Genomic DNA, 26,441 nt, shown 5'->3' on the forward strand with positions numbered 1-26,441 from the left:
TACATATAAAGTCAGATATAATAAATATAATAAAATAAAATAAATATTTTAACATGATTTAATTTTATTTTAGATTTGGTTTCACATGATGGTAACAAATACAAATAAGCAAGGGTGTCAAATCTTTTGGTCAAAATACCAGTAGTTGAAACAAATGTCTTGGATCGCATCATCCGCCCACGATCGTTGACTTTTCAATCGTGCGGCTTCACGTCTTCGACTTTCTGCAATTGTGTCTATCTTGGTTTGAAAGAAGTGTAAAACAAAATTAAAGGAAAATGTACTAAAATGGAATCCGCAAACAAATGTGAGTTTAGAATTAAAAAAATCAAGAATTTATAATTATATCAGTTAGAAATATGCATCACTTTTTCTTAGTAAAGTAATAACTATAATTTTCAAATTTTGGATTTTGTCTCTAATTTCTTTTTGTCATGTTGCAAATTTTTGCTATGTTTTTTCTGATTTCATTTAATCTTTCAAACACATATTTATTTAAGCCTAAATTATAAGTACTAAGAGTGTGTAGAGATAATTTATAATCTATTGTATTTTGTTGTATTCTCTAGTACATTCTTGAGAGAAATAACACACTGAAAAAATTATTTAACGCTTATAATCTATAACAAAATTTTAACTGTCTTTAAGTGACATAAAACAATCATCAATCTCACTAAAGTTTTGAAAAGTGGTGATCAAGATCAAAAAGTCCTCTTGTTGCATTCAAAATTGGCTATAGATATAATCACATATTCACATTGTAATTTTTGACACTACTACTTTCTAATATTGACTAGTAATTGAAAGACACACTATTAATCTATCATATATGCCTAAAACATAATAGTTGTAATACTTATAAAAAAAGCTTGGAGAGAATGATATTATTACTGCTTTTGAAGGACAATATACAAGACTACAAGAGTTATATACAATTCTAACTAAAAACCTAAATGGCCTTGAACACATAGAGACCCAAGATACAAAAAAGGAACAAAATATTAGGAAGAATAATGAAGAATAATAACAAAAATAGAAAAAATATGTTGTAGTATTCTATACTTTCCTGTACTCCCCCTCAAGTGGGCGCGTGGGAATCACAAATTCCTAATTTGAATAAAAGAAAACGAAACTGATCAGCACCAAAGTCTTGGTGAATATATCAACTAACTAGATAGAAGTTCGAACGTACGTAGTAGTGATGATACCTGCAACTAGAAGCTCAAGGACAAAATGACAATCAATCTCGATATACTTGGTACGTTCGTGAAAAACTGGATTAGCAGCAATGTGTATAGTTGCTTGATTATCACAAAATAAGCGAACCGGTTGTTGATGGAAGACACCAAGGAAAGCAAGAATATTACGCAACTACTTGATTTCAGCGTAAGCATAAGCCATGGATCTATATTCAGCCTCAACAGAAGAACGGAAAACAGTAACTTGTTTCTTGGTTTTCCAAGAAATGGGAAATGAACCAAGAGTAATAAAATAACCACTAACTGAGCGACGAGTAATAGGACAACTCGCCCAATCTAAATCGCAATATGTATATAATTACAAGTCACTTTTAGCGCCGAGAAACACACCCTGATGGGGGTGTGTTTTTAGATAACGCAATACACGCATAGCAGCATCAAAATGCTCTTGATTGGGCTTTTGCATAAACTGAGATAAAACCTGCACCGAATAGTAGATGTCTGGTCGTGCAATAGTGAGGTAGATTAAACGACCCATAATACGCCAATACTAAGCAAGATTAGAATAAAATTTTCCTGTAGCATCCCAACTTATGATTTTGAGGCATGGGGGTATCAACGGGTTTACCTGAAGATGGACCAATGTCATCTAGAATATGGAGAACATACTTTCTTTGACATAAAAACATCCCCTCCTGGTTACGTGCACACTCAATACCAAGAAGATACTTAAGGGGTCCCATGTCCTTAAGCTGAAAACAGGTATGTAAATATTGTTTAAAAATAGTGCACAAATCAGTATTATTGCCAACAACTAAAATGTCATCAACATAAACCAGAAGGCATAATATATCATTCCCTTGACGAAGAGTAAACAAAGTATGATCAGAAGGAGATTGAGAGAACCCATAAGTGCGTAAAGTGGAAGTAAGTTTAGCAAAAACAATTCCTAGGAGATTGTTGAAGACCATGAAGAGACTTGCGAAGTCGACATACTTTAGCGGGAGTGGTTGGAGAAAAACCGGGAGGAAGCTTCATGTAAACTTCTTCGTGCAAATCACCATATAAGAAAGCATTATTGACATCTAATTGATGGACGTCCCATTTTTTAGCCATTGCAATGGCTAGAAAAGTGTGTACAGTAACCATTTTCACAACAAGGGAAAACCTATCACCGTAATCCACTCCCTCGTTTTGATGATTACCAAGAACAACGAGACGAGCTTTATGTCATTCAATGGTTCCATCAGATCGATACTTAGTCTTATAAATCCATTTGCATCCAATGGGTTTCTTACCATGTGGTAAAGTAGTAATATCCCATGTATGATTGCGCTCAAGAGCATCAATCTCTACCTGCATTGCTTTTCTTCATCTCTCTTTGCAAACTGCATCTTTATAAGTCATGGGATCAATGTTAGTAGTAATAACAGCCAAAATTTTTTATGACCATTAGAGAAAATATTATACTGAACATAATTTGCAGTAGGATACCGAGTACCTGGAGGAGCCGAAGAAAAGGCAGAGGGTGACGCAGAAATGGGATGTTTAGTGCGAGCAGAATGACAAATATAATTGAACATCCATGCCGATGAGCGACGCACATGAGGTGGATGATCAATGAGATTACTATAGTCAACTGAAATGTGATCAAGTGGATGATTAATAGAATCAGTAAGCAATGTGGGCTGCTCATCTAAACTTGCTGCAGTGCCACTATTACTAGGATGATTAATTGAGTCAACAGAAATGTGATCCACATGGTTGTTCATCTATTGAACAGGTTCATGCACTTGATGAGACGTACTTAGTTGCTACTCTCGGCCCAAATTCAAAATATCAAACCAATCTTCAGTGTATGATGAGTTTGATTCAATCTCGAAGGAAATGCGATCACGAGAAATTTGAGCAAAAGGAAATTCATCTTCAACAAATTGAACTTCTTGCGACACAAACATTTCTCTAGTGTCCAAATCATAAACTTTCCACCCCTTTTTACCATGTGGGTACCCAAGGAAAATGCAACGTCTACTTTTAGGCCCAAATTTATCTTTAGTACGAGGCTTATTATGAACATAACACAGACATCCAAACACTTTAAATAAATGTAATTGAGGTGGAGTTCTAAAAAAAACTGCATAAAGGGTCTTATCGTCTAAAACTCTTAAAAGAGTTTGGTTAATTAGATGAACGACAGTGTGCACACAATCCCCCCAAAATTCAATTGGAAGATGTGCTTGAAACCAAAGTTCCCGAGCAACCTCTAGTATGACGATGTTTTCTTTTAACCCGACCGTTCTGTTGTGGAGTATTGACACAAGAAGACTATAAAAAAATGCCATTATCAGAAAAAAAAAAAAAAAAAAAAAATCATCAAAGGTTGAAATTTTGTTTCATTGTCCGAGCGAACAATTTGCACCACCTTCTTAAATGGAGTTTTCACGAGAGCAAAAAAAAAAGAAGAAAACAACTGTTAACTTCACTTTTGGTTTTCAAAAGATACACCAACACAAAACGAGAACAATCATCAACAAGTGTAAAAAAATAGTGAGTCCCAGTAAAGTTGGACTTTATATATGGTCCCCAAAGATCACAATGAACTAAATGAAAAAGTTTTGAACTTTTCTTGTTACTAATGGGAAAAATATTCCGAGTTTGTTTTGCTTGAAAACACACATCACTTATCTAATAATTTCTTAACTCTAGTTTTTCTACTTGTAGTAGAAATAAAAGACATTATTTGGCTAGAAGGATGACCGAGACATTGATGAAGCATCATAGTTGTATCAGTAGTGGTGGCATGAGCTTGAAGTAGTGGCATCTCTGTTTTTAAATACTACACCCCATTTTTAAGCTCCCCCTAACCAATCGACGTCCTCGTATTGCGATTCTGGGTACAATAAAATTTATCATCAAATGTCACAGTACAACAAGAATCTTGAATTAATTGACGAATAGAGATTAAGCTGCATTTCATATTAGGGACATACAAAACATTCTTAAGCACAATTCCCGTGCTTAGATGAATATTTCCTTGCTTAACTGCGGACATGTGCACACCAACAGGAAGGCTAATGGGTTGCGGAGTTAAATCATACAGTCAACTAAATAGAATAAAAATCTCGTCATATGATGGGATATCCCACTGTCTAGCATCCAATCGATGTTACCAATCATCAGCGTACCATGTAGCCTATCATTGGATGAAGAAGTGTCGAGTAGTGCAAAAAGCCGCTGCACTTGATCAGGAGTTAATCCAGAAGTAGATGGTGAAGAAGATACTTGTGTGCTTGAATGAGCAGCAGCTGCGGTATGTGTAGGCTTGCGTCTTCCCCCCTGCTCCTACCACAACCTCCACCACGACCACGACCTCGAGTTCCACTAGGAGGATATCCATGTTTCTGATAACAGAAATCAATAGTGTGGCCTTGTTTCTCACAATAATCACATAACATAATAGGTGGAGTTGGATTTGAGTTTGGGGAAAATTTTGGGGCTACTTGCTTTGGAATGGAGGCGGCCTAGACATCAAAACTAAGGACCTTAGATTTATCATCTCGAGAACGGACGATGCTTTGGTGACGCTCTTCTTGAGATACCATGGCAAAAGCTATATTAAGGGTGGGAAATGGATCCAAACCAAGAATTTGGGTGCGTAGAGCTCCAAACTGCTCATCATTTAATCGTAACAAAAAATCATGGGTTTTATCTCGTTCAATCCCAGCTTTAAACATATTATAATAAGTCACCACATTCATCCCTTTTTGATGAAGGGTATGATAATTAGTTTTAAGTTGATGAATTCGAGGTCCGTTCATAACAGTATTGCGTTCCTTTAAGTCATTCCACATCTCAAAAGCAAGTTTGTGTCCTGCAACACTAGGTTGTATGGAAATATCTAGAGGTGATCAAACACCGGGCCGGGCCAAAGTGCGGGCCAAAAAGTTCTTGCCCAAACCCGTACTGTGCGGGCTTGCGGGCTTTTGCGGGCCTATGTTATATATTATTTTTTTATTTTAAATTAATTTTAAGATAACCATGATTATTTCACTATAACTTAAAGCACTCATCCATAATGCTTTAAATTAAAAACTCTCAATTTTTTATTTAATAATTTCTAATCAATCACCGTGATTTGTAAATAACCAAAAAAATAAAAATATAAAACTAAAATAAATAAAACCAAAAAAGACAAAGAAATTCACAAAACTACAAATACAATTGTTGCATATTATACATAATTTAAAACACAAATTAAAAATAATTGAAATAATCAAATACAATTGTTACATATTATACATAATATAAAACAAATTAAAATGCAAATCATGAACACACACTTTTTCGGGCCGAGCCGGGCCGGCCTGCTGGCCAAACACCAAATCCCAAACCCGTCCCAAAAAAATCGGGCCACTTATTTTCTACCCAAACCCGCCCATCGGGCCATATTTTGACACCCAAACCCTCACTTTTTCGGGCCGGGTTGGACCGGGCCGGCGGGCCGGGCCGCCCATGATCACCTCTAGAAATATCAATAGAATTAAACAACCAAGAGCAAATGGTTGAGTTATTAGATTTCCATGCTGAAAATTCAGAAGAGTTTTCATCTACTTGTTTAAGATCTCCAGTAACAAAAAGTTCTGTATTTTTCCCTTCCAAACCATTCATTACTGTTTTGGACCAAACATCGTAATTTTCTCCCGTAAGTATGTACTTGGTGATGGACGTACCGGACCCTTCAGATGGATGAAGATGGGTCATGAATAAGCATTGGTGGCTTAATGTTATTGTTTCCCCCACTCCTATTAAAGAAAAAAACGATGAACCTTTAAAAATGGAGGTCAAAAAAAAAAATCTTCTTGAAAGAAAATGCTATGGCTTTGTTATCATAAAGAAAGCTTGGAGAGAATGATATTATTACTGCTTTTAAAGGACAATATACAAGACTACAAGAATTATATACAAATTGATCGGGACTTTACGTCCTTCAATAGTAATACCGCAAGTGCACGGCGTAGCGTAGTACGTCGGCAAGTACGGGTCGAATCCACAGGGAGTGGGGTGTATATTAAGGGATTCTCAATCAATTAGTTGGTTCAACAATGTATATATAGATATTTGTTGGTGTAATTAACTAAAACATGCAAATAAAGACTAAAGTTAAAACAAAGTATAAAACAAGTAAAGATGCTAATTAACCAAGAGCATAAGATCAAAGGCAATACAAACACATCAAAAGGTAATATGATGATGAAGAGGCAAAGGCTAGGCTTTCTCACCAAAGTAGTGTTTACTAATCTTCAACCTAAGGTCATGGATATGGGTTATGGGGAAGAACACATCTTGGATACTAATGTTCTCTCTCGAACAACAAAAGCTTCCTAAAACATACTCAACTACCTATTCTCATGGAGCACAACATATTTTAAGACATGGAGCACACATTCATCATTTCCAATCAAAACATCTACCTATTGTCATGGAGATAATTCAATTTTCAAGCATACACTATCATTAGAAATCGACTCTTGCCCTCAATCCAATGACACTACAATAATAGCAAAATTCATCTCAAACCATAAACAACACAACCAAGCCAAAGGTAAAGAAAGCAATTTAAACTACATACATGGTAATAATACCTAGCCTAAGCCAAATTGAACTACTCACTCATATTGAAATTGAACACAACTAAAGACATTGAATTCATGATAAATAACAACAAAATCAAAAGCAATAAAGTGTAGAGAATAGGAATTACTAGCTTGGAATTCAATCCAAAGAAGAAAATCAATTGAAGAACTAAAGAATGTCAATGATAACTCCATAAGCTCCAATTGCAATCCAAATGTTTGATGAAATGCTTCAATAAATTGACTTAATCTCAATTACATGAATATATCAAATGATCATCAATAATGAACTATCAAAAGCTTGAACCTTCTAATAAGTGTTTGAATAGAAAATGCATCTAAGAGTACAAGAATGAATCAAGGAAAATACATAAAGGAAGATTAAAACTAACTAATGAAAGCTTAAAATTCAGAACATAAGTTGTAGAAAAAATGGATGATTTGCTTGAGCCTTCTTCTTCTCTATTTATAGGAGGGAGGACAAGTGGTGGGTGGTGGCTTCATGATTTCTCCACCACCCTATGTGTGAGATAGATAGGCTATAGATGGGTGGCAAATAAGGGTGGTGGAGCAGTAGAGTATGAGAGGCATAAGAAATGGGTAGGGCAGCCAATCAACAGCTTTTAAAAGCGTAATTATTTCTGACAGCTCAAATCGCTCGACCTGTCGAGCGAGCATCAGGTACACAGGTCAAAATCTTTAAAAACAAAGCAGTCACAAAAAAAACTCCGCTCGACCGAGTGGGCTCACTCAACCCATTGAAAATGCTTATGTCAACATTCTAAAGTTACTGGAAGTGAATAGTACTTTCGCTCGACCCGAGCCAACATCGCTCGACCGGGTCAAGCGGCCTTCAGGATGGTCCTGCTCAGCTTCTATCTCTAATACAAGTCTTTTTATGTTCGAGCAAGCTTAGCTCGACCCAATTTTGGCCGAGTGGGCTTAGAAAGGTCTACTTTAGCTCCTTTTGGTCTTGTTTCCTTGACTTGGGTCATCAAGGCTTTGATTACTTGAGCTTTTGGAGTTAAGTGAGTATTGTATGCGCCAAATGTACTTGATCTGTGATCGGTTTTGTTGAATATTACCTAAAATGCACAAAAACACCAAAACACCCATCCAAGCGTAAAATCCCAAATAAAGCAAGCATAGTTATGCAAAATCCCAATACAATAAAGCCAAATAATGGGGATAAAATATGAATAAAATGCAGCTAACACAACTCTAACTAAAAACCTAAATGGCCTTAAATACACAGAGGCCCAAGAAACAAAAAGGGAACAAAATATTAGAAAGAATTAATGAAGAATAATAACAAAAATAGAAAAAATATGTTGTAGTATCCTATACTCTCCTATATGTATCTTTCTTTCAAATAACGATAAATTTATGTGTATAAAAAATATCATATAAAGTATATCTATTTATAGAAATTTAACATGCTTTCATCTCTTCCTTTCGTGCCCATCAGTGGTGCAAAGAATTAGTTGAAAATGTAACTGTACGACCTACAAAACAAAGTGATATATTGTAATCAGACGCATAGGCCAGAAAGTGCTCGAATGAGTGCACTTGTGCTTAAACGAGCACACCTTCTAAACTAATTAGCTCAAAAAGTTTTTGCCTCGAAAAGAAGCCAAACGAGCACTCTTTGCTTTGTTTCTTAACTTGCTTTGTTTATTCAATCATTTAAATCGTTATGCCTTAAATTATTTGTCCCATTACCTTTTACTCTATATTTAAGGATATTCTAACATACTCTAAATGTTCCAACAATCAATCTGTTATGATCGACCCCTACATTTTCAAGTCGACCCATTTACACTTCAACCATTTAACAAATAAACGAACTCTACTTGTGACTCTTCTCGAGAAAATTTGAAAAGAATAAGATAATTATCAAAAGATTACCCAAAATAAGTTCGGAAAAAGTTAATTCCCAAAATAAGTGTTTTCTTGTTCGAGCATGAGATCAGGTCTGTTGCTCTTACAGCGAATAAAAGAGAGACAATATCATAGCTTTAGAAGAGATAAAAAATAAAACAAAGTCTATTCGTTGTACCTGACCTCATGCTTAGACCAAGAGGCGCTTATTTTTTAAATTAGAATTTTTTAAGCTTATTTTAAAGTATTTTTTTATAATAAGCTTAATTTATCGATAAATTCACTTTTTGAACGGACTGGATCACATGTTCTTAGCAGGACCCCAACCAACTGCACAACTTAAGTGCTCCATAATCCATATTGGCATACCATGTTGCCCGATAATGCCATCTTAAAGAAATAGTAATAATAAATTGTATTTATTATCAGACTTGTAACTTATACTGCTTCGTTTCTTGAATTAGTAGCAAAGAAAAATTAATAGTTGATTTTTTAAGAAAAAGAATTTATATGTATGGATGAAATTAAAAGAAAGTGATATATCATTTTTAAAAATAGAATTATTCAAAATAAATAAAGTTGATCAAATGTCAAATAATACTAAATAAGTGGGACGAAAAGAGTATATAAGTATCATGTGCCAACGTTTAATGGTGGTTGGTGATGATGAATGGTGATGGTTGTACTTCAATGCGAACTGTTGGGGACCTAGCCTCCAATTAATATGCATACACCATACATCTTTGCGTGAATATTTTTTTGACTCAAAGTCAAAAAATTATCAGCTCGCTTTGTGTGAGATTATCTAATCAAAAAATAATTCACTAAATATACATAGGTCAGCATAATAGAAATACTTTTATTATGAAACTATTAAGAATTTGTGAAAATTATACTTATGCATACGTTAGTCTTTTGGTTCAGCCCATGAAACCAATAGTCATGGACTTCTATTGGAATATAATATAATAAAACATATTTTAGACTTTAATCATCGACTAAAACTTTTGGTTTAGTTTTTTTGACATAATATCAAAAATCAACGTGATACGAGTTCACGGATTCAAATCTCATCCAATCAAGTGGAATATTTAACATCATATATAAGGAGGATATGTGATGCATCTTTATTTCTAATCCAAAAGGCTATCAAGTGAGATTGCGCAATCTACCTTTTTTTTGAATAAACGCAATCATATAATTGTGACTTTGTTAGTAATAATAAAAAGGTTATTTCCGTTAATCTTTAATAACAAAGGTCATCTGTAATTTCAAATAAATAAGAAGTGCACGTAAACTACACAACGACATATAAGCAAGTGATCCTAGAAATATGGCGATGTTTGTCGCAATAATGCATCAAAACTCAAAGTCAGACATTACAGTCTGGATTATACCATGTGTGTTTTTAATAGAGTCCAATCAAAATGGAATGCAAAAATAATGCTGAAATACTTGGACAAAAATCAAAAGAATACAAACAAATAACAAATGGATCAGATCAGATGCACTGCATCAAACCATTTGTAAATAATACTTATGATTCCCCTTTTAGGGAATATTTTTCATCTGTAAATATGGAACTGTACAAAGAAAACAAGTACAGTTAAGTACAATTACAAAGTATAAACATATATCTTCATCGGAGTTGCGAAAACCTCGTTTAGAGATCAACATGTTCATCGAATCTCGAGGGTATTTCTTAGAAATCTCCCCACCCCCCCATTTTACGAGAAAAACTCAAAATGTCCCTGTGTATGTCTCATCGTTTGCTCCCCCACCAATCAGGGATTTTTAGCCTTCGGGTTCTATGAACAGCGAGTCTAGTAGAAGGGAGCTTATGCCTAACCTGTCTCCATATCATGTTCACTGCATCCCTGTTCTTAGGTGGGTATTGAAACTCGTAAAGTTTGGATACGTCCTTCAGCTTGTTCCACATTGTAAGCCACTTCACCTTTGGGAATTGGCGAAGCTGCTCGATCAAGTAACCCGGTTTTAAAGCCTCGTCGGTTGAGAAGAAGAGGGAGAATTCAGAATAATCAATCTCGTCTTCAAAGGGGAGCTCGATCTGGTCGCTTATAATGACGGGTACACAATGGCTCACTATAGCATCAAATAGACGGCATGAGGAAGGGGTGTCTCCGGCTGGGTGTAGACAGAACTTTGATAATCGCATACCCTTTGTAGACTGTAAGAACGAGATTTGTTAGCTTAAGCCGTACTATTTGTCAAGATACATACAATTCTAATGATCTATCCATTCTCCCTAGATTCCTCGACCCAAACCGAGAAGTAAAAAAAGATTATAGAGTCTCGGACAAAACTGTTTGAGAAACACGAACTGTATTCACCCTACTCGCAATCGAAGACTGCCCACGAATCAAAATATGCACTAATGCACATCTAAATCTCCCAAGGCTCGTTCCACCTTGTAATGGAGAAGAAGAATTCACGTGGACGATTACTGAAATTGATCTATTGATTCGTGTAACTGATCCCAGTCTTTTGGGATTAAAGGCTACAACATTGTTGTTCTGGTGAAACGACAATGAAGAATTGAGCATCATTAATGGCATCAAAAGAACCATTCTCTGAGCCATAGTTTAGACGAGTAAGGGATTTTCGACTAGCAAACAATTTCTATCCATGACAAATTGACAACCATCATCGACTAATCTCTTGTATCTATCTGTACTACAAAATGTGAAGTTTTTATAAAAAAAAAAAGGTATTTTATAAAACAAGCTCTAATGACGTACTAGTTTTATGTTAGCTTCCGTTGCAACACTCCTTTCAAAGCGGACATCAACGTAATCTTCTAGAAGCTTTTGCAATTTAGCACGAACAACACCATCCTGAACATGGCCAAAGCGACACATTACTACTCATCTATATAAAACACATGAAAAAACCGATGAAACAATACTTACATCTTTCCTCACAGTCCTGCCACGGAAATACAGCAGGGTGGTGCGAGACTCAAAGGGATCGGATGTTTCATCGTTGGTATAAGAATCCACAACATGAACGTATGGAGCAACGACATCTTTCTTTAAATTTGACATACTTCTGGGGTAACGACCAAAATCTGCCACAACGATAATTGATTTATTTACTTGCTCCCGCAGAAACCTAAAGGCATTAGGGTGATGCATAGGGATGACATGATCCCGGCCTTCTGACCTTTGCCAATACTTAGATTTCCTCAAAAACTTCAATATATCAACCTAAAACCGAGAATATGACTTGGTAAACACTTTGTCGATTAAACATCAGTCGTTAGATAAAAATCAAATGCTCAGTATTCAGTAACGTAGCATATTCAGTTGAAGTATATCAGCGGCCTCAAAGCGACTGCGTGCTAAAGTTTAAGAGCTTTTCACGGGCCAAACTGAGTGCATTGACAAATGATCGCTCGTCAAGTAAGTTTGAGTATAGAAGTTCGACTGTTTGAAAATCGAAAATTAATGGCAAGAAGCCTAACATTGCCAAGAACAATATAAGGTATACTACTTTATCCTTGCTTATCAGCCCAATCCTTGAAAAAGTGAACTAATGATGCACCAAAACTGGGAAAAAGAAGGTTTTCATCCCTCATTCCTAGACTTCCGAGTCTGTGTACTTGGATAGTCAAGGGGGCAATTGAAACCTAACGACCAATCAACAACAATAATGTCAAATCCGTAATCCCCAAAATATAAGGGTCGGCTATATATCAGTTTCAATGGTCATCCACATGAATTATTGACAATAGGCTTCCCAATTTGTCTACTCTCGATGGTTTAGGGGGGCAATAAAAACCTAACGGCCAACAAGAAATCAAATGCAAAGATCATAGTAAGTAGTATGACTTTCTCCTTCCACCCTTGTGATTTGTATGGGATTCTTCTTGCACTTGGGACATGTAAAGACTAAAGAGTCGTATCAAATCATCTGGCTCATTCAAATCATGTTTTAAACTTTCCATTCAATCCTTGAAGCCAAAAACAAATCAACTCATATAAGCTAAGTCCCTCAATCTAGCTCAAAGCAACAAATGATAACCATTATACCTGAAGAATTCCAATAAATTGTATCCAAAATCAAAAATTTCTATTGACTATCCAATCAATTCAATATAATCCCCTAGCTAAACAACTTTTTTGAATTCCTTGTTCGCTCAAAATGGCTCAAAGATACCCAAAACCGATAATTATTGGATTAATTCGATTCGCAGTGTACTAGCAGAAAAGCAAATTGTGACATTGTACCAAGATATCAAAGTCAAATAATCTCCAAAATTGAACATAAACAAGCAACTTAAACTCAAAATTTAATAAAAAACTATAAAACAATCGATTTATATAATTCGCTAGCTAATCAGCTTTTATAAATTCCTTATCCGCTCAAAATGACTCAAAAATACCCAAAATCGATAATTATTCAATTTTTTCGATTTGCAATTCACCAGAAGATTAGCAAATAGTGACATTGTACCACGATATCATAGTCAAATGATCTCAAGAATTGAACATAAACAAGCAATTAAACTCAATATAACTAAAAACTACAAAACAATCAATTTATATAATTCGCTAGCTAATCAGCTTTTCTAAATTCCTTATCCGCTCAAAATGACTCAAAAATACCCAAAAACAATAATTATTCAATTTTTTCGATTTCGCAATTCAGTAGAAGATTAGCAAATTATGACATTGTACCAAGACATCATAGTCAAAAATCTCCAGAAATTGAACACAAACAAGTAACTTAAACTCAAAACTAAACTAAAAAATACAAAACAACCCAATATAAACAATAAGAATTCAAAAGAACCCAAAAAGCTCAAAAACTTAAATCATTACAATATAATTTAATTTTACCTGAAGCCCCTTATCATGTTTAGTATTTGGATCAGTCATATTATGCCCATAAAAATTAAAACTCAAAGAAGAAAAAAAGGGCACAAAGAACACATCAGCAATTTCTGGATCCAATACTCTCACAGCTTCCATTTTCACCAAATCATTATTTTTAATCCCCTCTTTTTCAGCAACAAATAAAGAAGCCATCATCCAATACTCAACACTATGCTGTTTTCTCAACCCAGAAACTTTGGGCCATGGTGGAAGTGTCTTTGCTGTAACAGGTGTTTGGTCAGTACTCCCTTTTCTGAGCATACCCACATTAAATCTTCTAGGAAGGTCATACATGTACACTTTTAATGGTGGTAAGCTATGACAAGGTGGGACCCAGTTGGGTTTTGGGGGTAAAGATTGAAGAAATGGGGAGAAATAATAAGAGCCTCTTAGATTAAGGGTTCCAATCAAGAAAAGATAGGTAAATGTAAGAATTATGAAGAATGCAAGTGTTAAAGCTGCTTTTTTATACATGGGTTTTTCAAAATTGCTCATGGTTTTTGGGTTCATTTCAGGATTTTTAGAAAGTGGGTAATCATAATTTGATGAAATATGTGAGTTTTTTTCAGATTGGTGAATTGTTCTTGGAATTTATGGGATTGGTGAACTGAAATTGAGGGTTTAGTTTAATCAGAAAAAAAAAATTGTGTGATGAATTTCTTTATGATAAGGAACAAGATTGGTAAGTTGAATTATAGTTCTGGTACTTGACTACTACTAAAAAAAGATTGGATCTTGGGATTATTTTTAAAAGTTGTTTGAGTGAATTGGTAAGCTGCTTTTTATGTTGGATTCTTTAATTCCTCAAGAGTCAAGATGTTTCTTTTGGTGTACTATTAAATAAGAGTCCTGTCTTCTAGTTTTATGTGTACGTATTGGGATTTTGTGACTATATGCATCATGCCATGTTCCATGGACTAGCAATGAAAAGTCGGTTTACCATTTATAGTTTTACATGGATCACTCCAAGCTTTGGAGTTACAAAAGATTTATTGTTTAGTGTTTGGTAAATAATTCTTGTGTGGTGTTTAGTTGATTTTTGTTCTTTTTGATTTATTAGTTGGTCAAAAAGTCAAATTAGAATGTTGTCATTTGGCTATATTCTTGTACCAGATAGTTTTCCGTGCGATGCATGACTTTATTAAATTTTTGGACATATTTGTATTATTTAGGAATTAAAATTTTAAGAAATAAATTTTATATTATAGATATATTTCATTTCACTATAAATAGTTGTATACATTACGTACATTTTATTATTTATATCATATTTTGCATCGAGCGTATAGATAATTTTGAAAATTTAGTTCATGATAAATAAATCACAATAAAAGACAAAAAAAACTTAACTATATATTTAATATAATTATATATACTTTAATTTGTTTATTTTTAATAAAAGGGCAAATGGTTCATACATGGAGTATACAATACAAAATTATGACAATTTTTAATAAAAATCAGCATACCAATTTATGCTAACAATAATAAATATTATATTAATTTTTATAAAGTATTACAACTATTAATAACACACTTGAAAATCAAATTAAACATAAAAATATGTAAAATTATTTCATAAAAGTTTAAACAAAAAATAATAATTTTTTGTCATAAAAATATAAGTGCCTTGCATAAAGATAGTCACAACTTAAATCATATTAGAATTAAGCATTACATTTAAGTAACCATTGATATAAATAACCAAAAAACAATCCTAATAAAAGTATATTATGTTTAAACCATGTCAAAATATCCAAACTACATAATACTCATTTAATAATGAAAGAGAAATTTCACGTGATAACTCTAAGGTTTTGGGTTTTCCATGTAGTAACCACAACTTTTAAAAAATCTACATAGTAATCCTAATGTTTACCAAATTGTTCCACCGTGACCTCTTTGCACATAAACCGTTAGCAAACGTTAATTTTGAAGCTTTAAAGCTGTTGTACACCTATTTGTGCGATTCACCATTTCAAATACTATCAGTTTCAACCTTTTTCCCCCAAAACAATCAAAAGGCATTTTGTAAAATGACTTTTAAAACAATTGAAAAGTAAGGTTTTAAGCCAAACCAAAAAAATTTTCATAGTAAATTTCTCATTGACTTTTGGTTTTTAGCATACTTTGTCTCTAATAATCAACAAATATTTTTTTATCGAATATCTCCTTAATAATCGACTCAATACAATTGACTTAAACAGTTAACTTTTTAGTTATCACAACAAACAACTTAAAGTAACAATCATTTGTCAAATAATCATTTGTCAAATAAATCCCAAAATAATGTTTGATACATTATTTTTTCCGTCAAAGTGAAAATGCTAATTTTGTTAATTTTCTTTATTAACGTGGTTTGTTGACCCACTTTTTCTAAATAGTCAATAATTAATACTTATTTTTACCTATTATTTTCCTAGATAATTAGATTATCAAACTAGCCGAAGAGCCAACAAAGACAATAACACTTTTAGTAAGTTAAAAAAAAAATCAACCACCAATAGCTATACGCCTATATCTTAGATTTTGAGTGGTAACTTCGTTCCTATTAAAATTGGAGTTTTTTTTAACTATTATTGCAACTTAACTTTGTTAGTTTTCATGATTATTGCATTAAACTTTCTTAAGATTAAGATGAAGTCCTTGCATTGCGTTTTGATAAGGATTTAAGAAAAAGAGAAATGGAAAAGGAGGAATGAAAATGTAAATTTGAAAAAGTTGCTCGTCTTATATGAGATGAGATGATTCATCTGGTAAATTCATTTATTTAATTGATCACTTTAAAATTATAGGTAATTGTTTTGGCACATTAGATATACATGAGCCACCTAAATAGATATGATTTCATGGAGATTGTCCCATTTAAGAATTTAGCTCGTCATGTACAAGACCGTTTTACCATGAGACGAACTTATATAATTAGCCCATTTCACTAATTGATCACTATAAGATTGTAAAAGTTCACTTTTATAAGTGATCATATTAAGACTATAAAAAGGAATCATTTAAAAATTATAAATGATTACTTTAAAACAATAATTGTATATTTAGTCAATCAAATAGAGATGATTTTGTATAAAACAAAGAATTTGCATTGAAAAAGTACGAAAGAATAACCAGTCTCATGAGAGACTATCTCTTTGAAAGAAATCTCTCAGGGCCGGCCCATTAAACCTTAATGTCCACTTACTGTATTTTTAATGCCTACTTACAGTATCGTTAATGCTTTCTTATAATATACTTAATGCCCACCGTAAAAATACTTAAAATGCCTACTTACAATATTCTTAATGCCTACCCAAAAACTTAGTCTACTAGTTTACTTACCATATTCTTAATGCCTAATTACAATATCTTTAATGTCTACTTACAATATACTTAATGTTCACCAAATATTTAAGTACTTACAATATTCTAAATGCCTAATTATAATATTCTTAATGCCTCCAAAAAATTTACTCTACATTAAAAATATCATTAATGAGGCTCTCCTTTGTAACAGCCCAGCCCAAAAGGAATGAAAATAAAACCCATACGAAATTCGGAAATCGGCGTAGGGTTTCAGTATATAAAACCCTAGCGTCTCATCCGCCTCTATTCTTCCCCGATTGCGAGAAACTGAGAGCAATTCCTTCATTCTCCAAACCCTAATAATGGTGATTCTTCGATTCCTCTCTGAATATTTGTTCATCTATGTTTTTTTAACCTAATTTAATCGCTAATTGTTCTTTTCATTTTTATTCGTCTCTCATTTCAGGTGAAGTACTCTAAAGAACCCGATAATCCTACCAAATGTACTGTTATTCCTGTGCTCAAATTACCTTAACATTATCTTTTTTATAGAGCGATTTCCGATTAAATTTTTTTTCCTAATTTTTTTTGCAGCTTGTAAGGCAAGAGGATCTGATCTCAGAGTACATTTCAAGGTTATTTGTTTTAGTCAGAACTTGATTTTTATGTATTTGTTGATGATCAATTGTTATGTTCGTTGATTGATATTTCCTATACTTTTGTACATACAATGCTTTCACACAAAAATTAAACTATTGCCATCAATTTATTAAAACTGTATATTAAAACTGTATATTGCCATCAAAGTTGATCAATAATGTGAATTACAAGTGTTCACCCAGTTATAGACCAAAAGTTGATGTATATGCCGTTGCTTAGGTTATACTTATTTGTTGGTGTTGTATGAAAACTGATGAAAAATACGGGTCTATATTGGTTTTGTGGATAGGTTTCTTCAGGAAAATTAATTTTCATTGTTTCTGATTGTACCACTGGAGTGTTTTCTATGATTTGAGGTTCAATTTCATTTACATCGAGACACTAATGCATTGAATTTTACCCATGAGATTACAAAGATGAGTTAGGTAAATAATCTGATTGCTTTATTTTGGAGATAGTAGGGGATTGAAATCGGCTTTCTTGATCCTGGTACCATAGAATGAGTAGTTTGTGTTAGGGAAATATAGTTCACTTTGTTAGAGTTTCTGATTTAGAGAGTAGAAATTGGTGTTTGGTTTATTGATGAGTGGTTGGCCTATTGGAGCATAGGCTGTTTGTGTGCTTTCTTATCTTCTTTTATATCTTGATTGGTATTTAGATTGAACCCTGATTAAAAAAGCAGGGCCCTGTGACTATTTTAGAATTGGGCTTTCGTAAACTTCAGGGAAATTAAATTCCATCATTATTGGGTGAACCTACGTTGTATTAAATGGCTGAAGGTTCAGTAAATGATGTAACATGCCCAATGGGGGCAAAACATGGTAAAAGAAAATTATACTTTGGATTTTGTGCTCCACATTTATCTATTTAGCTAGGAAGAACCCTGATGAAAAAGCAAGGCTCTGTTATATTTCAGAATGGGCTTCCGTAAACTTCAGGGAGATTTAAATGCATCATTATTGGGTGAACCTCTGTTGTGTATTGTGGCTAAAGGTTCAGTGAATGATGATACATTTACATGAACTCAGCACTTGCAAGCTCTGATTTTTCTGATTATATTGTATTTGTTAGTTGAGGATGATTTTGGCATTAGAGAACCTCTCTTAATTGTCATGGTCATAAGTTTTTTCTTCATTGTCATGGTCATGAACTCAGCTTGTGTATACTGTAGTGCATATATCCTTAAATTCATATCTTGATCAATTGTATGTGCCATTCTTGATTAGTTTGAGGGGGTTTGTTTTGGATGTTGGAATCACTGTATAGTTTTGCTGTCAATTTACTTGGTTTTCTGCTTTGTATGCTGTGTGTGTGTATATATTATATATCGGAAATGTTGTGTCTTGGATGTTGGAATCTCTGTATTAGTTTTGCTGTCAATTTACTTGTTTTTTCTGTTTTTTATGTTGTGCGTATATATATTATATTGGAAATGTTGCATTTTGTATGTTTTAATGTTTTGATGTTGGAAGCAAATTTATTAATTATATATTATGTTCTTGTTTGTTCTTGCAGAACACCAGGGAAACCGCGTTCGCCATCAGAAAGCTTCCTTTGGGCAAGGCCAAGAGATACCTAGAGGATGTGCTAGCTCACAAGCAGGCTATTCCTTTCCGTCGTTTCTGTGGTGGTGTTGGTAGGACTGCTCAAGCCAAGAACAGGCACTCAAATGGACAAGGTCGCTGGCCAGTGAAGTCTGCCAAATTCATCCTTGACTTGCTTAAGAATGCTGAAAGCAATGCAGAGGCATGTGTAACTTGTACCTTATCTGGCTGTTTTATACTTCAATAGTAATACTTTGTTTATGTAATAGTAATTGGTTTGTCTGCGTGCAGATGAAGGGTTTGGATGTGGATTCACTCTACATTTCTCACATCCAAGTTAACCAGGCTCAGAAGCAAAGGCGTCGTACTTACCGTGCTCATGGGCGTATCAACCGTAAGTTTTATTTTGTAATGTTGAAATGTTGATTGTATTCTGGAAGTGTTGTGTCCCATCCTACTATTCTTTTTGCAGCTTACATGTCTCACCCCTGCCACATTGAGTTAACCTTGTCTGAGAAGGAAGAGGCTGTAAGGAAGGAGGTAATTTGATTTTTTTCCATCCTTGCAATTTTGATTTGGATCTTTATTTTTATACAAGTTTTCTTACTTGGCTGAACTCTTGTATTTTTTTTGCCTGAATCGCAGTTGGCTGCCAGCAAGTAGAAGTCTCAAGCCTCTCGAGTGTTTTGTGCTTCATAGTTTTAGCTTCAAAACTAGTTTTGGGGTCTATCCATTGTGGTCTTGGTTTTGTAGACATTATATCATCTTATTTACTTGTTCCAAGGTGCAGTATCATACCTTATTTGTTGATGGAGAGCCCAGAATATTTAGCCTTTTTTGAGTATTTAAACATGGAATTTTGTTCAATTTTTGATATGCACATTGTTCAATCTTGATGCTGCCTTAATTTGCGTTTTGTTCGGGTAGTTTCTGATGGTTTGTGCATTACTACCACCAAATGTTGCAGCTTGTAGTGTTGTGTTTTGTAGTGTTGAGGGCTCTGAGGCTAGGTTTTGATAGAACTTTCCCAATGAACTTGAGGTTTAAAGAATAAAGAAGCTGGTAAAAAAGTTAAAATCCTTTCATTGCTTTTTGATAGCGAACAAAAGAAAGATAGTGTAATATATTTTAAAGGACATAACAAATTACTTGTTTGTTCACTGTTGATAAACGAATCAAAATTTGTTATTTTTTTTGATTTTTCTAATGTGATAATATTGTCTTTCTTTTATTCGTTGTCAATAACAACAAATGAAGTTTTAGTGATTTTTTTACTTTTAACATGTTCTTTTATTGTATATAATGAACAAGCTTTGATCTTATTTTGAGAATTATTTTTAACAAAAACTTTTTTTTTTCAATTTTTCAAAAGTTAAAATATGTTAAAGACGATTAAATTGTCATCAAAAAGCATGAATCCATATGAACACAGTACCCTTTCAAAAGCACGTTAAATTTACTGTTTTTACTTGTCCCATTTTCTTATTGGATAAATTCACCTTACTTGTCCCATTTTATTTTTTAACATTGATTTTTTTACTTAAATATCTTTAGTTCACACACATAATTACGAAAATACCCCGCTTACCCTACTTACCCAAACTGATTATCTACATAATCAGTCATAAACACCCTTAATGATTCCCTCTCTTTTAAAATCACTCCCCCATCCTCATCCCTGATTGTGAAACCCTAATTCTTTCTCTCTCTCTTAATCGTCCCTGATTGTGCCTCATCTTTATCTTCCTCCTTCATCCCCATTGTTATTGTGTGTGTCGAATCTCCTTCATCTTCCTCCTTCTTCACTCTGTGTGTCGATTTTCCTTCATCATTTCCCTCCCCCTCTCTTTCCTCTCTTTTCTGGTGTTCAATTGTCTTATACATTTGGATTTTTTTCAAATCTGGGTTTTTTTTGTTAAACCTCTGGATTTTTGCATATGGAGTCACCAAGTTCTTGTCTTTCTTGGTTGTCTTCATCTCAAGACAGTGATCTAGTTGGTCCTCTTAATACTTGGTTTGACTACTACAATCGAGCTCCTCCATCTCCTACGAGCTTTGTTGAAACCGATCCTAACTAGGGAAGAACTTTAACTTCTGAGGATGAAGAAATTGAGGGTTTGTTTGATTTTGCAACTAGATATGCAAGATCTTTATATTGAGAACTTGTTCCCTTCCTCAGACGAAGAGTCACTAGATGATGATGATTTAAAGTCTAATTTTGATGTTGGAGGACCATTCTCTCATATGGATACATCTTTCCTCTTTGACTTATGATCATTTTGTGTATGTGTTTTTTGATGGTATGCTTGTCTGTGTTCTGTTCTGATTTTTTGCCTTATGATTTTTTTTTGAGGGTAAACATTTAATTATAGCTACAATAAACCCTAAATTAAGAAATTTTGCCACCAATCTAGGGTTTTCAGTTCATAAGCCACCAAAAATCATGTTTAGTAGGCTATGTTCTTACTAGATTCAGGAGGCAAATACTATGGTTTATGTGGTATCTGTGATGAGAACATTTTGTTCTCTGAGATGAACATTTTCGATTTTGTTTTTGAAGCCATCATTAATCTGTTGAAGCTGCCACTTTCATTTAAATGTTTATGGTTAAACAACTTGATGATTTTTTTTGCTACATCATGTTTACACCTAAATATTTACCGAACATAGTTCACCCAAAAGTGAGTATAAACAAGTAACCCAAAAGTATACTCATATTTTTCATATATACATGATACTTGTGCTGCTTATGTTGTTGTTCATGCTATTGGTGCTGGTTCTTTTGATGTTGATGTGGATGCTACTGTTGCTGGTTGTTTAGATGTTTATGCTTGTGCTGTTGTTTTGATGTTGATGCCTGTGCTGATGTTGTTGTTGTTGAAGTTGGTTCTGTTGTTGCTATTGTTTCTGTTGTTGGTTCATCTGCATTACTTAACTGTTGTGTCTCTAGTCCTGGAGCAATTGTTAATTGTTGTTGATGAAAAAATTGTTCATCTTTAATTCCCAAGTAAAATAAGATGATCTCAAATGTACTTTGATCCACCTTTGTGTCCAAATAATGAAGTGCGTCGTAAATAATTTTCCTTCGTACCCCCAAATAATGTGGAAGTCTACCTTAACCAACTGTGCATAATTGTATGTTGATTTCTGATGCTGCAATGATTGTATAGACCTAAAAAATCCTAAGTCTAACACATTCATATCTGGTGAGTTAGGAGGTTGTTGCACTAAATGGAAATTAAATCCATCAAGTGTTGCTGTCTCTAAACACTATGTTATCATCTAAAATGTGTGGCTTAGCATTGTCTTGTTGAATGAATATCATTTTGCTTAAATGTGTTGGCCATTTACTTCTAATTGCGAGTTGTATCTTGTGCACAATCATATCTCTCGTGTGATTTTTAGTGATTGATTGTATGGGTTTGGTCTCTGGCTCTCATCTCTTCCTGTTTTTTGAACTCCTTTGTGCTGGCACTTGTGATGTAAAAGGAAATATTCCTATCTTTCCATCAAAAATCAGCTCACCTTCATCAGAAAAGATTGGTCTAGCAACAACACACATAAATATGATTTTAGGCACATATCGTTTTGATTAGATTTTTCTATTTGGCTCTACCTCTCCAAGTGTGAGATAATAAGTCTGTTGTGTCCTAGTGAGGTGAAACAACTTTTCATCTATGTGCACTACATTTGACATGTCATTAAACTTGAAATTCCTTGTGTGCTAATCTAAAATGCAACTTGTAAGACAAAAAATTAACCTGTCGAGTTTATTTTTGTCATTAAGCAACGGTTTTATTGCATTGATTTGCTTTTGAATGTACTTTTTCTTTTTCCATCAATTGTGCTTTGGCTAACTTTTATGGCCCTTGCAACTGCTGTTTGACTTGTCTTTTTCGCCTTTTCAAGTCCCTTGAACTTTGTGTCATTAAAGGGAATCTCAATCCTTGACTTCTTCCCTATGCTCTTACTGTTGACATTGATTGGAAATTGATTTTGTTGTTGTTGGTGCTTTATCTGTCCCCATATCCTTGATATTGTCTTCCTACTCACACTGTACTTTTTGGACATGTCATCGATGACCTCGTGTGCTGGCTTCCCTTTACTGTTGACTGATAAAAAAAGTTCATGCATTATTTTCTTCCTACTGTAATTATCTAGCTCTCTTGATTTTTTCATGGTTGCACTTGACTTTTGGTTGGTGGAAATTAATTAGTGATCCTCTTTTTTATTTAATTGTTGTCCTTATATACTTGGTATTTGGTGGTGTTCCTGATTTTGAGATTTGGCGCCCCTGATTTTTCTTTTTCTTGGCTGTTGTTTTTCTTGGCGCTATTCTGAAATTTTTGGGTTTTTGTTTGCAATACTCCATTTGTTTGTAATTGGCGCCTCTTCACTGCCTTCTGATGGTTCTGTTCTGTTTTGTGCTGTGTATCATGGTTGATTCCAGTGTGTTTGATGGTTTTGTTTCAAAATCAAATTGTTCATATTTTACTTAGCTAATTAATTAATTTTGAAGATTAATTGCATACCGTGTTTTTTTTAAATCTAAAATCAATGAAAGATTTAATATTCACATGCGCATGTGGCGAGAAGGTTGTTCGTTTTTGGTTGTCGTTCAAAAAACGTTGAAGAAATCAAGGAAGAATTGAAGACTTAGTTTATTTTTTCAATTTATGATGTGTAATTTAGTTTATGTAATTTTTTGTAATTTAAGTTAACTACTTTTATGCTTTGTTAATTAAAAAAACCCGAAAATATATTATTGTAAATTAATTTTATTGGAAATGTGAAATCCAATTTTTCTCTCTAAAATTCAATTCTATCAACTTTATTTAACAAAAAGGAAGAAATCATTAACACTTAATCCAATTATTTAGAATACCCCAACGATTACCTTTTAGTGGAACCCCTCCTACTCTTACTATCCCTGCCCAACTCAAATAAGTCAAGTAAAAATAATAGGAGGAAGTATATATTATAGCATAGCCGTGATGTGTTTCACCCAATAGCTTCTCTAAAAAAGGGCCCTCATCTCCTACGTGGACAATGAGAACGGGCCCCACTAAGTATGATTTTCTACAAGTCAAACGAAGGCTCATTTCCATCCCATCGTAAAAATTCATCTTACCCGTCAATTTCGTCGTCACTCGTCAATTTTCAGGTAAAATCTGAATTCGAAACCAAAATTTTTCATCGGCGATTGAATTTTTTTTTCTAGATCTCAAAATTAGGGGTTTCAATAAATGTGGTGTTTCTAATTGATATATTTATTGATTTTTAATTTGTAGGGTGTTAGCAGAAAATGGATTGGCAAGGGCAGAAAATGGCGGAACTATGGATGCAAATTCTGCTACTAGTATCTGCAGTTATTGCATTTGCAACAGGTTATACTTTAGGTTCTTTTCAATTGATGATTCTCATCTACGCAGGAGGTGTCGTTTTGACTGCTTTAATCATTATCCCTAATTGGCCTTGGTTTAATCGTCATCCTCTCAATTGGCTTGATCCATCTGAAGCTGATAAACATCCTAAACCTCAGATTTCTGTCACTTCTTCAAGTAAGAAGAAAAATACCAAGCAAAAGTGAAAATAATTTGAAGTCGAAACAGTTCTAGGTCAAAAAGTTTGTGCTGGAATTATCGGTTATGATGTTGTTACTGTTTGGTTTATATGTTTGTTTGTAGACATGTTGATCTGAAAGCTAGAAATGGATTTTGGTTACATGAGTTCAATTAATGGAAGTTCTTTATGTTGCTGTTGTTCTTGATTATGTTTGATTGCCTTTTGTTTTTGTTTTACTGTTGATTGAATATGTATTGATGGTTGATTATTTGAAGATTTGTGCTTAATGTAAATATCGTTTGTGTGTTCATTCTTGATGAAAATCGATACAATGAGAAATCGACGGTTGGTCTATGTTATAGAAGTTTTAGTTGATTTTGTGGTCTGAAATTTACATTTTAGATTTTGTATATTTAATTTGTTTGGCTATGTGTAAGAAGACCAAAAGATTCACTAGTTACGAAAGTGGAAAAAGAACATTAAGGCTCTTAGAACATGAAGAGATAGGTCGGAGATGACTTAGATAATATGACTGCAGAATGAAATGTAGAATTGGAATTTATAGAAGCATATGACAATAGATAATAATGAATCGAGGAGAAGAATATATGTGAAGGATCATTGGAATTGATTTTTTAGTTGTAATTTAATATTTAAACTTTGTTTAAGTACAATTTTGCGAGCAATGAGTCGAACATCTCCCAAGTAGATTTATTTTGGTACATGTAATTGACTTTGTATTGTTGATAGTCACACTACAACATTTTTGTGTTGTGTCGTTGTGTGTAGTTTTGAATGACATTATTGCTAGATCTCTAATTCATATTCTCAACTGTTAATTTTGTGTATAATAGAAGCTATGGTATTTTACGATAAGTAGGTATCGGTATTCTTGGTAGTCGTAGCGGTACTTGCAACTGTTAAGTTAGAGCTATTAGATCAGTACATATTGAATTTACACCCTATCCAACCATACACTGCTACTGGTTCGGAATTGATATTGTCTTATAGAATGGAAATTTGATGCTTAGATGATTTATCTTTAAGTGTTGTTTAAAACAATACTTGAACACGGAGATGACGTTGGATTAAGAGGGGACATTGAGTAGTTGTTTGAATATCTTTCTGGTAGAGTTTGAAGACTCTGGAATTTGGATGGGGTTTCTTTGGCTTCCTTGGATTGTTTGTGGTGATCTAATAAGTGACTGAGGCATTTCCTTGTGATCTGCTGTCATTGTTGAGTAGTTCTGGGTGGTTTAGCATCTTCAATATCTAGTCTGCACTCTGGGTTGTATTGTGAGGCATTTATAGACATTTTAACTTAGAGACACTTAAGTTCTCATCTTTTTTCCACACTTATAAGGGTATTGATGAGGCTAATAAAGGGTAAGTGTAAGGTTGCTCCTTTGCTTTGATCTTAGAAGCCACGTAGGTGTAATCTGGACTCTGGAGCTATCTGTATGACGATGTCTTTCAGAGATGTTTAAAAGACAGGATGTATGTTTCATCTACTGGGATTAATATTTTAGTATGATGGCACTAGAAGCATGAACATTGACAATGCCCTTCTACTCTTGACAGGATTTCTTAGTAGCTTACTATGCATCTATGAACATTGACGGCATCAATACTGAAATTTGTCGAAGCTGGAAATTATTGGATGCATCTATGAACTTAATAGCTTACTATGATTAGCGTTGAATTTAATTGGTGTGGTGTGCTTATTAGTTCAATGCTTTATTCTGTATGGGATGTGCTTCAAAACCA

At 33.8% G+C, this 26,441-nt stretch overlaps 3 protein-coding genes and 2 non-coding genes across 6 annotated transcripts; 4 read left to right on the plus strand and 1 right to left on the minus strand.

Annotated features, from left to right (window-relative positions):
• Positions 1–10,182: 10,182 nt before the first annotated feature.
• On the minus strand, positions 10,183–14,635 carry LOC130820648 (probable arabinosyltransferase ARAD1). Its single transcript, XM_057686101.1, has 4 exons — positions 13,576–14,635; positions 11,644–11,940; positions 11,473–11,568; positions 10,183–10,901 (listed from the first exon to the last, which is right to left on the minus strand). The coding sequence occupies exons 1-4, from the start codon at positions 14,119–14,121 to the stop codon at positions 10,476–10,478; spliced, it is 1,365 nt and encodes a 454-aa protein (XP_057542084.1). The 5' UTR covers positions 14,122–14,635; the 3' UTR covers positions 10,183–10,475.
• Positions 14,636–17,121: 2,486 nt separating this feature from the next.
• Positions 17,122–20,016, plus strand: LOC130820649 (60S ribosomal protein L17-2). Of its 2 annotated transcripts, none has more exons than XM_057686103.1 (7): positions 17,122–17,270; positions 17,372–17,408; positions 17,500–17,540; positions 19,081–19,311; positions 19,401–19,503; positions 19,582–19,649; positions 19,755–20,016. In XM_057686103.1, the coding sequence occupies exons 1-7, from the start codon at positions 17,268–17,270 to the stop codon at positions 19,770–19,772; spliced, it is 501 nt and encodes a 166-aa protein (XP_057542086.1). In that variant the 5' UTR covers positions 17,122–17,267; the 3' UTR covers positions 19,773–20,016. The 2 variants fall into 2 exon arrangements, with proteins under 2 accessions (XP_057542086.1, XP_057542085.1); XM_057686102.1 differs by having other exon boundaries at positions 17,150–17,270; positions 19,582–19,648; positions 19,742–20,016.
• Positions 18,238–18,367, plus strand: LOC130823005 (small nucleolar RNA snoR74). Its single transcript, XR_009046498.1, has one exon. It is a non-coding gene; the product is annotated as a small nucleolar RNA snoR74 (small nucleolar RNA).
• On the plus strand, positions 18,454–18,581 carry LOC130823006 (small nucleolar RNA snoR74). Its single transcript, XR_009046499.1, has one exon. It is a non-coding gene; the product is annotated as a small nucleolar RNA snoR74 (small nucleolar RNA).
• Positions 20,017–24,004: 3,988 nt separating the features above from the next.
• On the plus strand, positions 24,005–24,882 carry LOC130820650 (signal peptidase complex subunit 1-like). Its single transcript, XM_057686104.1, has 2 exons — positions 24,005–24,273; positions 24,401–24,882. The coding sequence occupies exon 2, from the start codon at positions 24,415–24,417 to the stop codon at positions 24,697–24,699; it is 285 nt and encodes a 94-aa protein (XP_057542087.1). The 5' UTR covers positions 24,005–24,273; positions 24,401–24,414; the 3' UTR covers positions 24,700–24,882.
• The last annotated feature ends 1,559 nt before the right edge of the window (positions 24,883–26,441 follow it).

Source organism: Amaranthus tricolor, chromosome 8 (assembly GCF_026212465.1).
Source record: "Amaranthus tricolor cultivar Red isolate AtriRed21 chromosome 8, ASM2621246v1, whole genome shotgun sequence".
Lineage (NCBI taxonomy): Eukaryota > Viridiplantae > Streptophyta > Magnoliopsida > Caryophyllales > Amaranthaceae > Amaranthus > Amaranthus tricolor.

Excerpts from the sequence above, each read along its gene's own strand:
- LOC130820648 (XM_057686101.1), bottom strand. The coding sequence starts at position 14,121 with ATGAACCCAAAAACCATGAGCAATTTTGAAAAACCCATGTATAAAAAA. Across the intron at positions 11,941-13,575 it reads AACATGATAAGGGGCTTCAG|GTTGATATATTGAAGTTTTT; the intron begins GTAAAATTAAAT and ends TCTCGGTTTTAG. Across the intron at positions 11,569-11,643 it reads GCAGGACTGTGAGGAAAGAT|GATGGTGTTGTTCGTGCTAA; the intron begins GTAAGTATTGTT and ends GGCCATGTTCAG.
- LOC130820649 (XM_057686102.1), top strand. Across the intron at positions 19,312-19,400 it reads ATGCTGAAAGCAATGCAGAG|ATGAAGGGTTTGGATGTGGA; the intron begins GCATGTGTAACT and ends GTCTGCGTGCAG. Across the intron at positions 19,649-19,741 it reads GAAGAGGCTGTAAGGAAGGA|GCCTGAATCGCAGTTGGCTG; the intron begins GGTAATTTGATT and ends TGTATTTTTTTT.
- LOC130820650 (XM_057686104.1), top strand. The coding sequence starts at position 24,415 with ATGGATTGGCAAGGGCAGAAAATGGCGGAACTATGGATGCAAATTCTG.